At 38.6% G+C, this 12,905-nt stretch overlaps 1 protein-coding gene across 1 annotated transcript in view; it reads right to left on the reverse strand.

Annotated features, from left to right (window-relative positions):
- Window positions 1–6,203: 6,203 nt before the first annotated feature.
- The window catches only part of AGPAT5 (1-acylglycerol-3-phosphate O-acyltransferase 5), a 53,409-nt gene continuing 46,707 nt past the window's right edge, over window positions 6,204–12,905 (reverse strand). The window contains exons 7-8 of the mRNA XM_011995689.1: window positions 12,439–12,562; window positions 6,204–10,449 (exon numbers count right to left, since the gene is read on the reverse strand). Coding sequence (XP_011851079.1) covers window positions 10,224–10,449; window positions 12,439–12,562 — 350 coding nt within the window. The 3' untranslated portion in view covers window positions 6,204–10,223. The remainder of the gene's footprint in view (window positions 10,450–12,438; window positions 12,563–12,905) is intronic.

A 12,905-nucleotide genomic window follows, 5' to 3' on the forward strand; every position in this document is an offset into this window, starting at 1 on the left:
TCCTGACCTCGTGATCCGCCCGTCTCGGCCTCCCAAAGTGCTGGGATTACAGGCTGGAGCCACCGCGCCCGGCAAGAGCATTCTTTTAACAACTCAGGAAGAATTATTTTTTTTCCTACACACATCTTGGAATTACCAACTGCGATATTGCTAAAGCAGCTCCGCTTGTTCTTTTGCTGTCGGCACCCTTTAGGGTTTTGTTTGTTTGTTTGTTTGCCGGAGACCGGAGTTTTATCATTACTCAAATCAGTCTCCCCTACCATTTGGGGAGCAGAGTTTTTAAGGGTAACTTGGTGAGTGGGGGGAAGCCAGTGAGACAGGAGTGCTGATTGGTCAGAGCTGTCTTCTTGCGCTGTGTCAGTTCCTCAGTGGGGGTCACAAGATCAGATGAGCCAGTTTATTGATCTGGGTGGGGCCAGCTGACCCTTCAAGAGCAAGGTCTGCAAAATCACTCAAGCACTGATCTTAGGAGCGGTTAGGGAGGGTCAGACTCTCGTAGCCTCCAGCTGCATGACTCCCAAACCATAATTTCTAATCTTGTGGCTAATGTTAGTCCTACAAAGGCAATCTAGTCCCCAGGCAAGAAGGAGGTCTGCTTTGGGAAAGCGCTGTTACCATCTTTGTTTAAACTATAAACTAAGTTTCTCCCAAAGTTAATTCAGCCTACGCTCAGGAATGAACAAGGACAGCTTGGAGTTTAGAAGACAGACAAGAGTCAGTTAAGTCAGATCTATTTCACTGTCTCAGTCATAATTTTGCAAAGGCCATTTCAGTCCCTTCCTTCGGATTTTATAGCACCTTAATCTAAAGGTGTGTAGGCTATGAAGATGAGAAAATGCCGTCGACCGCTCTGGCTTCTTTAAGTGACTTGTGAGACCACTATAACTGCACTCTCTTTCAATACAGTTCATCCCAAGTAATTTCCTTTGGGAAGAATGAAAGGAGCAGACAGAAGCAACAAAAATTTAGCTCTTCATTATAAGCAGATGCAAGAGCAAACAGATATTCTCAATAATTACTATTTGGAATCACAGTACCATTAACTGATTACATTCATTGAAATACACCAGTAAGAAACAGAAGGATGTTTACAATTCCTTGAAAATGACAAGCTTTAAGCAGATTCCACCCATACTTGAACTAGTTATCAAAGAATAGTGGTGACATATTTAATTAGTAACCATAATACAGAATCCCCTTAGAATATTTTTAGACAAAATAACTGATACGCCTAGTTGACAACATTGTCTTAATTTGGAAAAAAAATGTAAATATACCAAAACAAAACCAAAAAACCCACAAAGGCAATAGTATGACATAGTATTCAGTATAAGGCCAATTCAGAATGAATACATCTCAATATTCTCATATTTGCTTCAGATCTTATTTTTTTATTGTGCTTTTTCTTGAACTCTAAGAATTCCTGGAATATTCTTTCAAATCATAACTTCCGTATCATTTATTAAATGTTTACTAATTATGCCATTTACTTTTTTAAATAATCCATTGACTTTGGACTATAAAATTCAAACACAATTGCTTTAGAAAACCTTCAGGTGATAATATAACTATGATTGAGGTAACCCTAAAATGTCATCTCAAATTATGTGTACTGAATCCGTTAAACAAACTTGCTGATTGCCTAATCGGTGCCAGGAATCATAGTAGTTTTGAGACACAAAAGCTGGGGTGAAAGTTCCTCCCCTTTAAGTCATCTTGTACATCAGGTCTGCCCCATGGAGATACAATGCCAAAGAGCGAATATTAAACCTTCTAGCAGCCACATTTAAAAAAGGTGAAATTAACTTTAATATAGTTTGAGGACAGTATGTCCAAAATATCACTAAAATGTGTAATCAACATAAAGATTAATGAACTATTTTATTCAGTTTTGTACTTATTTTCCAAAATTTGGCATTTTACACTAACTTCTCTGATTTCAAGGGCTCTGTAGCCGCATGGGGCTCCGGCTGCCATACTGGGAAGTGCTGATGTGGAGGGTGGGTATGTGGCTCACAGGTCCTAACAGAGCAACTGGGGAAGCTGTTGGCTGCATTGCCTTGAGCTCAGTGGTAATGGACATTGGGGGTGGGGAGGGTGCTGAGGGATGAAGGCAGAGAGGAAGCAGATGGAGACTGGATGAAGAAACCACCAAGTAGACTTGCTTGGAGAGACAGGTGGTAGGGGTGGTTGAAGATGCACCAGGCATTGGGCCCACGTGACTGGCAGAACACCGGGGAACACATGCGGAATGAAACTGTAGGATGGGAAGGTCTTTAGCAGTCGCATCTCAGGGGACACTGCAGTCCAGAAAGAGGAGACCCACTGCTACATGCTTGGGACCCAACCACAACTCTAGATCTCCTGACCCTCAGAACAATGTTTTTGTTCACTGTACCGCTCTGAGGCCAAGCTCAGTTTAAGTTCTATTGCCAGTTTTATGTTAGACTGGAGCTGCCAGTCAAGTCATAAAATATACCAGGAACCAAAATCTATCCACGACCCAGTAAGAGTGGGTGCAGGAATAAAAACCATGTTCGAGAGAACAGAGCCAGAAACCACCAGGTACTTAGACACATGGAGGCGTACTTTATATTGGATTTCTTTCTAATCTCATTATCTTTCATTTATGTCAACTTCTAGAAACAGAAAGAGGGGAGGAGATATGGAAACAAAAAGGATAAAGATGTTAGTACACAAGAAGAGGGGGTACATTTTCAGGGTTTTTTTTTTTTTTTGGTATACTTCATTTCACCTGACAATGTCTATTTTGTATTTGTTACACGCCCCATTAGAACAACATACCAAAAACCTAAAATATAACAAAGTTATTAGCTCTAGTATAAGGCAGAATGCCCGTATGGAGATGTGTGTGTGTGTGTGTGTGTGTATGCATGTATATATGTGTGTATATACACACACACATATACACACACAGAGTATTTGAGGTGGTTTACAATAAAAGGCACAAATGTAATAGAATTTTAGATAGTCCAGCTGCCCAATTTCATCTTGGACTTCTGGAGAGGAAGGCAGGTTGTCACCATCATATCACAGAATTGTTGTAGTAGTAACAAAAATTGCTGACATTTGCGTGCTCAGAATGTGACAGGCACTAATCCAAGTGCTTCACATAGATGATTTCACTTAATCCTCACATGCCTGTGAGGTAGGTTCCATCACTGTTATCTTCATTCTATATTTCAGGACACTGAGGCATAGAGATTAAGAAACTGACTACAAGGCCGGGCACGGTGGCTCATGCCTGTAATCCCAACACTTTGGGAGGCCGAGACAGGTGGATCACTTGAGGCCTGGAGTTTGAGACAAGACTGGCCAATATGGCAAAACCCCATCTCTATTAAAAAAAAAAATACAAAAATTAGCCAGGCGTGGTGCCGGGCACCTATAATCCCAGCTACTCGGGAGGCTGAGGCAAGAGAATAGCTTGAACCCAGGAGGTGGAGTTTGCAGTGAGTTGAGATCACGCCACTGCACTCCAGCAAGGGTAACAAAGTGAAACGCTGTCTGAAAAAATAAAAATAAAAAATAAAAAACTGACCACAGTCCCTTGCTGGCTAGTGGTGTGGCAGGGCAGGGCAGGGACTCAAACCTAAGTGTCCTGGTTCTGGAATCCATGTCCATAAGCCCAATTCTCCATCTACTCCCAGTCACTCCTCTCCAAATCTCCTTCCCAAACAAGAAACACTGAAACATAGAATGAGTTATAAAGAACCTTGTGTTTCAATCATCTGGACAACAGAAAGCCTCTATTTTAAGAGAAACACAGTGTGTTACTGATGGTGTCATCAGTGACGTGACCCTGATGTGCCACCATGCTCAAGCTCAACTAAACTGGAGCAGCAACTGTTTTCACCCTTCTGGATTCAGCCAAGAATCACCAATCATTGAGAACCAGCTAACATCGAATGCATCAGAAAAAGCCAACTTCCACATAGATCCCTTCCTGGGCATATGCTTAGGGGCTCTGCCAAAACCTGAACAAGGAACATGGTAGAGATGACAGTAACGTGCCTGTGCAGTAACGTGTCCTCACAGGAAGTGGTGATGCCTTGCTTTCATTCCCTACTATGTCTTTGGCTTCACTAGAGTCTTTGTCAAGCTTTCTTCACACCATACACAGGAACCTCCAGAAATAACTGCTAGCTAAGCCCCTAGCACAGCGCCTAACACAGAGCAGGAATTCAAATTTGTGAAGTGAGTGCATAGCTCTGGCTGCCGTTTTAGAACACCTTGGGAACACTACCTTAATCCCAACCTCAGAAATCTTTAAGGAAGATAGCTATTAACTTTGCCTGACTTTCTACTAGATGGCCAAATTCCAATGATCATATTGAAAATTATTTCAGAGTAAAACCAAATCAACCAAGGCAAGCAAACAATAACATCATAACATATGTATGGTATTTTACAGATGGCATTCATTCATTCCAGGACACATCTCCCAGCTTCTACTCACACTTGCTAAACAGTTTGACACAGAAATTCTTCAGTTCTAGTTCTCTTCAATTGATATTTAATTTGAAAGTGCTCCTTAAGAATCCAAATGCATAGGGCCAGGCACAGTGGCTCACGCCTGTAATCCCAGCACTTTTGGAGGCCAAGGCGGGTGGATCATCTGAGGTCAGGAGTTTGAGACCAGCCTGGCCAACGTGGCGAAACCCCGTCTCTACTAAAAATACAAAAAATTAGCCAGGTATGGTGGAACATGCCTGTAATCCCAGCTGCTCGGGAGGCTGAGGCAGGAGAATTGCTTGAACCATGGAGATGGAGGTTGCAGTGAGTTGAGATCACGCCACTGCACTCCAGTCTGGGCAACAGAGCAAGACTCTGTCTAAAAAAAAAAAAAAAGAATCTAAATACATCAGTTCTCTGATCTAAGTCAGGTTCTTTCCTCATCTTTGTTTCCATTACATAAACAAATGATCTCCCACAGTAGTTACTGCTCTTTTCCACTCTAGCCAATGATAAAACATTGGGATGGCGGTGGTGGATGGGAATTCCGGCTCTTCTCCGCCATCTTCTCTGCAATCAACTGAAAGACCTCTCACAAGATGGGTGCAGTTGAGGAAAAAGAATAAAGGTGGTCATGGACAAATGAAAACTGGTTCATTGTCTGAAAATTATCAAGAACTGACCTGTGACCCAGACAGAAAGTAGCTCTGCATGTCTTCACAGAACACAATACACACGAGCTTAAATAACCAGAAAGATGTTTAGTAACAAACACTCCTCAACAGTCAAGTGTTGAGTTCCAAAACACTTCAGAAAATAACGGACAATTACTTGTTCACACATTTTAGACAGCAAATAAAACTGAAATGGTTTAGGAAGAACAATCTCTCACACTGGTGTTGAAATTATATAAAATTGTATTTTTATACCTAGAGTCTCAAACTAGTGAGAATCATTTCCCTGAACTCTATGAAGTAAATACATATTCTCCCCTCTATACAGGTAAGGGAAAGATCAAACAGGAGAGGAATTTTTTTTTTTTTGATACAGAGTCTCGCTCTTGTCGCCCAGGCTGGAGTGCAATGACGCCATCTTGGCTCACTGCAACCTTCACCTCCAGGGTTCAAGTGATTCTCCTGCCTCGGCCTCCCGAGTAGCTGGGATTACAGGTGCCTGCCACTATGCTCGGCTAATTTTTGTATTTTTAGTAGAGATGGGGTTTCACCATGTTGGCCAGGATGGTCTCAAAACTCCTGACCTCAAGTGATCCACTTGCCTCAGCCTCCCAAAGTGCTGGGATTACAGGCGTGAGCCACCGTGCCCGGTAGGAAATGTATTTAGTTATGCATGTAGTGACACAGCACCAACTCTTTTAGTCTGGGATTTACCTTGATAAGGTATCTGTTGGTACAAACAGTATCCAAAACCTGGCAGTATGCCTGCAGATGCATTACTTCTAGTGGTCAAGCTACGCTGTGGCATGGGGTTTGTGATGACAGTGAGATGAGATGATGCCCGCAAGAGGCTTAGGCCACTGCTTGTCTAGTATCACAACAAAGTGAACCTTTAAAATATTATGTAATATTTAATAGCCGTATTTGGCAATATAACATATATATAAAACATGTAAACTTTATCAGATATATATGAAATAACTTTTTATCACCAACTTTTGAGATCCATATTTTCCTTTATTGCTGAATTAATGAGGCACCAATAATCCCAGTAACATAAGTCAGAATTTATTCTGAAAATACCATAAAGAGACAAAAAGAGTTAGTCAAGTATTTTTGCCTGCTGGAGACACAGAATATCAATAGCACCTTTTTAAAAAAAGACATGAACGTTTATAAAATTGCAGAACATATCTTATATATTCACATATAAAATCATGAACCAATAATAATCCGGATGAAAAAACTGATCTGTTTCAACATCAATAAACATTTTATTAAAAGTTTGTTCCACATATTAGAGTTCCCTCAGTACATTATAAGTACTTCAGCTTTCTATTTGAAGTGACTTTCTTAAAAATAACTTTTTTTCTGCTCAGGATAACCAGGTATTATTATAGCATATGTATTATAATAACAAGGTATATGTCTTTGACCTCATGTATGACTCCCCAGTCGCTACAGGAATAGATTTACTTTCCATACACAAATTGGGAAAGATGTCAAATATTGATAAGTATTGAAAAGTTGTAGCTACTCTAAACTGAGTAAATTAGTGATCGTACAAGCACTCCATAATAGTTGAATTAAAGGTTTCAAATTCAGTTAATTACATGAATATTTGATAAATATGTGAATGTTCTAAATATTAGTTTGACCAAAGTACTAATTTTCATTCTAATGATTGGATGTTACATAGTCTCTATATAATGTCAATTATACTAAGCGATAAGGTAATTTCAAGTTCTTTAATCAAAAAGTATGAGTTACTCGTAATGAAAACTGGCACATAAGGAGGGGGAAAAAATCTTGTTTATAAAGCAAGCTGTGCAAAACTACAAGGACATTGTAGCTTTCCACCAGATATGGAATATCTGCCAAGAAAATATTTTACTCAATCTTCAATCTAAATACTACTAAAACCAAATTAAGGTTAAAAATCATTTTACTATGCACTTGCAATTATACACACAAAATACTGCTTTGATAGACATTTCTCTTTTCACATTTGTTGTGGTATACATCTGAGAGTTACTGTGTGTCTATAATAAGCAAATTTTGTATTTCTATATTTCCTTTTTATTTTTTAAGAGATGGGGTCTCATGCTGTTACCCAGGCTGTAGTGCAGTGGTATGACCATGGCTCACTGCAATCTCAACCTCCTGGGCTGAAGCAATCCTCCCACTTCACCCTCCCAAGTAGCTGGGACGACAGCTGCACTGCCATCATGCCTGGCTAATTTTTTTTCATTTTTTTGTAGACAGGTTCTCGCTATGTTGCCCAGGCTGGTTTTGAACTTGACCTTATTTCCTTCTATCTATGATCAGTCTAGTTAGATCACTTGATTGACACAGACCTATTCAAAGAATGTAATTATAAACAAAGGAAAAAATAAAGCTTATGTAACCCATAGCAAGGAAAATTGTTGCCACTCTAAATTTTAGAAATCACATGGAAATGAAACACATGAAAAACTATCAGTATGTATGGTCTAAGAGTTAGCCAGATCGCCACTTTTATTCACCAACTTAGTTAATTTCAGGCATTTGACATGTTTCATTGAGATCACTTAATGATTACAGAATTGTCAAGCAAATTAACACTGGCCATGCATCTTATAAATTACAGATGAATTTATATAACCAAACTAATATACTGCTTAACGGTTTTGATTATTTTAGTGTATTTTTTAAAACTTTGCTCAAAGCTTAGGGAAAAGTATTGTGAAGAATGCAGGGCCAGTCATTAAGCCTATTTTATGTACTAGGAGACCGTTGGTGAATTTTAGGATCAAAAAATGTTAAACAGCACAGCCATTAGAGATAGTGAAAGATTTTATTTTTTTTTAACTTTCATCCAAACACACCCTTTCCTGAAAAACATAAAAGCATGCACATCGATGGCATTCTTATAAAGAAAAATTAATAACTAAGCTGTAAATCAATAATAATACAAACGAAAGTTTAAAAGATATGTGAAAAGATTTACAGGTAGGTATACGGCTCTTAATTTTAGAAAATAATTCAAGTCAGAATTAATACAGGTTAAGGAGAAGCTTCTAATTTTCCAAACATTTTGATACAAAAATTTTTTCAACTACTATATTTTATAGACCGTTTGTGAGATTAGTATAGTTCTATGAAACATAACATTCAAGTGATCTTATGCAGGTCAGACTGCCTTGTTAAAATGAGTTAGAATCCACATAATTCCAATAGTATTGCCCCTCAAAGTTCAAATTTAGAACATATCCATTATATTCAAAATATGTTAAATCCCTGTACTTAACAAAGACATGGAATCGATCTAAATTTTACTTTACAGGTAAGAGAAAATTACAATTCGGCATGAGGAAACTTTTCGTAAGTTTTACCCATGCCCCATTGATGATTAGGCCAACTGTATCCTGAGTGTGCATGGATGTGTGCATCCATTCTACACCAATTCATACCACACGACTCTTCAAAGACAATGCTTGAAACAGTTTACTCTCTGGCCTGGGAGAAGCAGTGTAACACAGTCACTTGATTCCCCCTTAATCACTATTTCTTTCATTTTGCTTATCATGATCCAATTGGTATGTTTCATGTGGGCCACTGATATATTTTTGCAACAAAAATCCAGTAGCAGTAAGCAGAAATGTTAACTTAAAGGACTATGAGGAAATCAAAGTTTAAATTATAACACAAAAATAGAACAGTTCACACCGAAAGGTCTTCTCCCATGGGATACATTGTTCCATGGCTGAAAATCGTGATTTGGTTCCTGGAACAAAGCTCTTGCTCTAAGGTGATACATATTACTGTGTAGCTCCACTAAACCTAACGGGAAACAAACAAATTCGTTCAGCCCTGATGAATTAAGTCTGTATTTCACTGGCTTGAGAAGGTGAATTTCTTGACACAGACAAATGCAAAATGCCCCTGCAGTAGCTGGTGAAGCCCGCTCACAAGGGCTTAAAGAGGTCAGCTCTGAAAGTGGGCAGCCCAGGCTGGCTCTGCATTTCTCCAGCAAGTCTGCGTGCAAGCCGCTGAGCGGCACCGCTGACGGGATCCAAAGGAAAAGGGCCAGAGCCCAGTGGGAATCCACCACATCACAGAAACGTGACTTCGAACATCCTGTTCCATCAAAGAGAAGGCGGCAAAGGCACATGCTAGTAAATCTAGGCAGAAGGTCTGCAGGCTCTCATCACCTTAAAAATCTTGTGAACTTGGGGTCCAACCAAGGTTCACACTGACTATTTTGACATTAAAAAAAAACAAAACAGAAAACCTTAATGTTTTCAAGCACTTATGGCACAGACATAGGGGAGTACTAATAGCATAAATATTCAAAAAGCTGGGAAATTTAAAGTTCTGCTATAATGAATCAGAATCACAATTTTAAGCTTCTTTCTCATATTTTATACCATTTTTTGTGTGTACAGGGTGTGCAAATTAAGCAATTTCAATAAATATTAGAAATTTATTTTGCAAATACAAAATGAGTAAAATCAGCTAATAACGCAATACAATAAAATCATGTGCTAAACAGAGCTTTCTCCCCATGAACACTTTTTACCCTTTCCTTTGAACATCCTGACACTTCTTAAATACAATTTATTTCACTGACTTGTAGAAATAAGCACAAGATGAAATATTAGCTAGCTGCAAGATACTAAATACTTTAGTAATAAGACCTTAGAGCTGTCAGGTTGTAATAAACTGAAAATAACAGAGAAAGTGAAATATGCTGCAAATTAATGCTCAAAAATGCAGCCATCTGACTTACAAAATACACAATCCTCCCAGCTTCTCAAGTTGTCATTAGTTCATGGGAAATGGACAGAGTAGGAGAAACTCCATTTAGCTTTTACCCTTCCAGCAGCCCTGGTGCTAAAGTTGTATTAACCAGGTATGTCTGCCCAAGACCATTGCATATCAGCTTTCGTCACAAATTCTATTTTATCCAATCTTCAACCAACAAGGCTTTATTTACACTCCTTATTAAATTCAGGAAACAATTTGATGTCATGTGCAGCCGCCAAAAATAGACAATGTAGCACATCCCATTGTCTGGAGACAGCTATTTGTTTATGCTTTAATAGTGACCCACAGGCAGCCAAGTAGAGTTCCATATATCCAGGTGTTCACATACAGCTTCCTTCCAGCATCGGTCATAAGCATGCCTGCAGTCAAACCACTTAAGATCAACATTGATGGTAAAGTCTTCTTGATACTTAATTTGGAATTAACACTTTTCCCAGGAAATCTTTTTCTTCTTTCTGGATCTGGTGACTCATAAAATTCTATAAGCATCCTATGGCCAGAATGAAAAAGGTTTGGATTTTAGTCACTTCAGTATTTCAATTCGAAAAATATCAATTAGGTAGCTATTACATGCTGGAAAAGTTATGCAGGTCCTTGGAAAATAAGGATGAATAAGGAAACATCCGGAAATTTGGATTAATAGAAGTTTCTAGTTTTTCAAAATATCTTTAATATGCTCTATGACTAGTATACATGAATTATATATGTAATATTTCAACAGGTGGTTTTAAGTCATTTTATGAGGATGCTTTTTGTCTTTTAAACTTTTGATCTATAAAGTTTTACAGTGACCTGACTCACAAATGGCTAATAACCCGCTGCAGCTTCTCCTCCTTTTTACATGGAGCTCCTATTCCACCAGAAGCCAAAGATACGACCAGCGGTTCTTAGACAGCGGTCCCTCTGTATCCACAGGAGGCTGCTCCCAGGATACCCAGCAGAGACCAAGATCAAAGGATGCTCAAGTCCCAGATATATGAATAAAATGGCATGTATTTGAATATAACATATGCACATCCTCCCAAATCCTTTTTTTTTGAGACAGGGCCTTACTCTGTTGCCAGGCTGGAGTGTGGGGCAACGATAGCTCACTGCATTCTCAACCTTCCAGGCTCAGGAGATCCTCGCACCTCGGCCTCCTGAGTAGCTGGGACTACAGGTGCACGCCTGGCTAATTTTTGTATTTTCTGTAGAGACAGCGTTTTGCCATGTTGCCCAGGCTGTCTTGAACTTCTGGGCTCAAGCAATTTGCCCGCATTAGCCTCCCAAAGTGCTGGGATTACAGGCATGAGCCACCACAGTCAGCCCCTTTTTTTTCTGAGTGTTTTTGATCTGTGCTTGGTTGAATCCACGAATGTGGAATCCATGGATATGGACTGCTCACTGCACCTGGTCTGTCCCAAAAACACCTTTATTCCCATGGAATTAGAAAGGCAGGTGAAAGAAGGAAAAAAGCATAGTAATTCATTTTACCATCTTACATAAGATTTGTAAAGTTATAATAGCAGAACATACCCAACATAATAATCTAAAACACAAAAATACTGAAAGGAAAAGCACCTCTATTGCTTTATAAATCACATACCCTAGCGATAATCATTGTTTTAAAATGTCCAGACTCATTCTAAATATTTATAAATACTTATAAAATAAGTAGGACGTTAAATACATTTGTCTTTTTTCCGAGAACACATTTCCATGTCAATACATGTAGATCTTACTTTTAAATTTCTTCCATGGCCAAAGTGGTCCTGAATGGCTGGCTTAATAAATTACATCATGTACACTTGAGAGTCAACGAAAAATAGAAGCTTAAAGTTTCATTTTTAACCTATCACACTTTTAATCATTTTCACCTAGTAAAGTTAATCCAGGAGGGTTAATTAAAAACATGTCACTGTAAAACAAGGAAAAGAAGAACAATGATAGTTTCTTGAGAAGAAAATATATATTAAGAGACTAAAACAATTGGCTAAAATTTCTGAATATAATTAACCACAGAAGACATTGTGGCTATAACCCTGCCAACTGCCCCTTCTATTTCCAATATAACAGCGTCATGTCTGCCTGCACGTCAGCACAGTCCTCTTCCCCTCCCTTGCTTTTCTGTGCACACCGGCCCAGCAGCGGGTCCTCACACAGTAACACCACTTTATGTGACCTGAGAGGTAGGTCCGGGCATCTGACACTGAAAAGTGTTTTTGTGTGTTTGTTGTTGTTTTTCATTTAATTTGCTATGTTATCATGTAGTATTGTCAAAGAAATACTATCAGTGAAAGTAGATGGGCCCACTGTAACAAGTTCTTTTAGAGTGATTTGTACAAGTTTAAAACACGACCAGATACGCATAAAATTTGATCTGAATTTATAAAATGTGTTCTTGAGACAATACAACTATTAACACTGGTTTCAAATTGTTGACTATACTGAAATCTAGTTGAACTGAAGTTCCGGAAGTGGTGGAACTGTTGTTACTCACTTATCTTTGATTTCGAAACGTTCATGCAGCCATCTTCTCATATGTTCTTGTTCTTCTGGGACATCTTTTTTGTCGATACGATCAATGTGAATATGAATTTTTGGACATTCTTTGCAGAGAAATTCTAGCAAACAACAGAAATAATTCATTTTGTACTATTTTAGAACTCATGGTCATATAAAGTAACATAATGGAAATAAGGTAATAGGACAAAAAAAGTTGTGAAATGATGGAAAAGTACAGATTCCTTAGCAAAAATAAACAAAAGTTAAAAAAAAGTAAGAATTATAAACCGGTGGTTGGGGGTTTCAAGCTGAAGTAGAAGAGCATGTTATAATTTGTAAGTCGACTACAATTACGTAAGTCATTAAGTTAAATCAATAGTACCAAATGTAATTTTTCATGTGACAACTTTTAGTGCTATACGCAGCCCAGGAATAGGAAGCTGGAGCCTCCTCTAAGTCCAT

This window comes from Mandrillus leucophaeus, unplaced genomic scaffold (genome assembly GCF_000951045.1).
Source record: "Mandrillus leucophaeus isolate KB7577 unplaced genomic scaffold, Mleu.le_1.0 Scaffold495, whole genome shotgun sequence".
NCBI classification, from domain to species: domain Eukaryota; kingdom Metazoa; phylum Chordata; class Mammalia; order Primates; family Cercopithecidae; genus Mandrillus; species Mandrillus leucophaeus.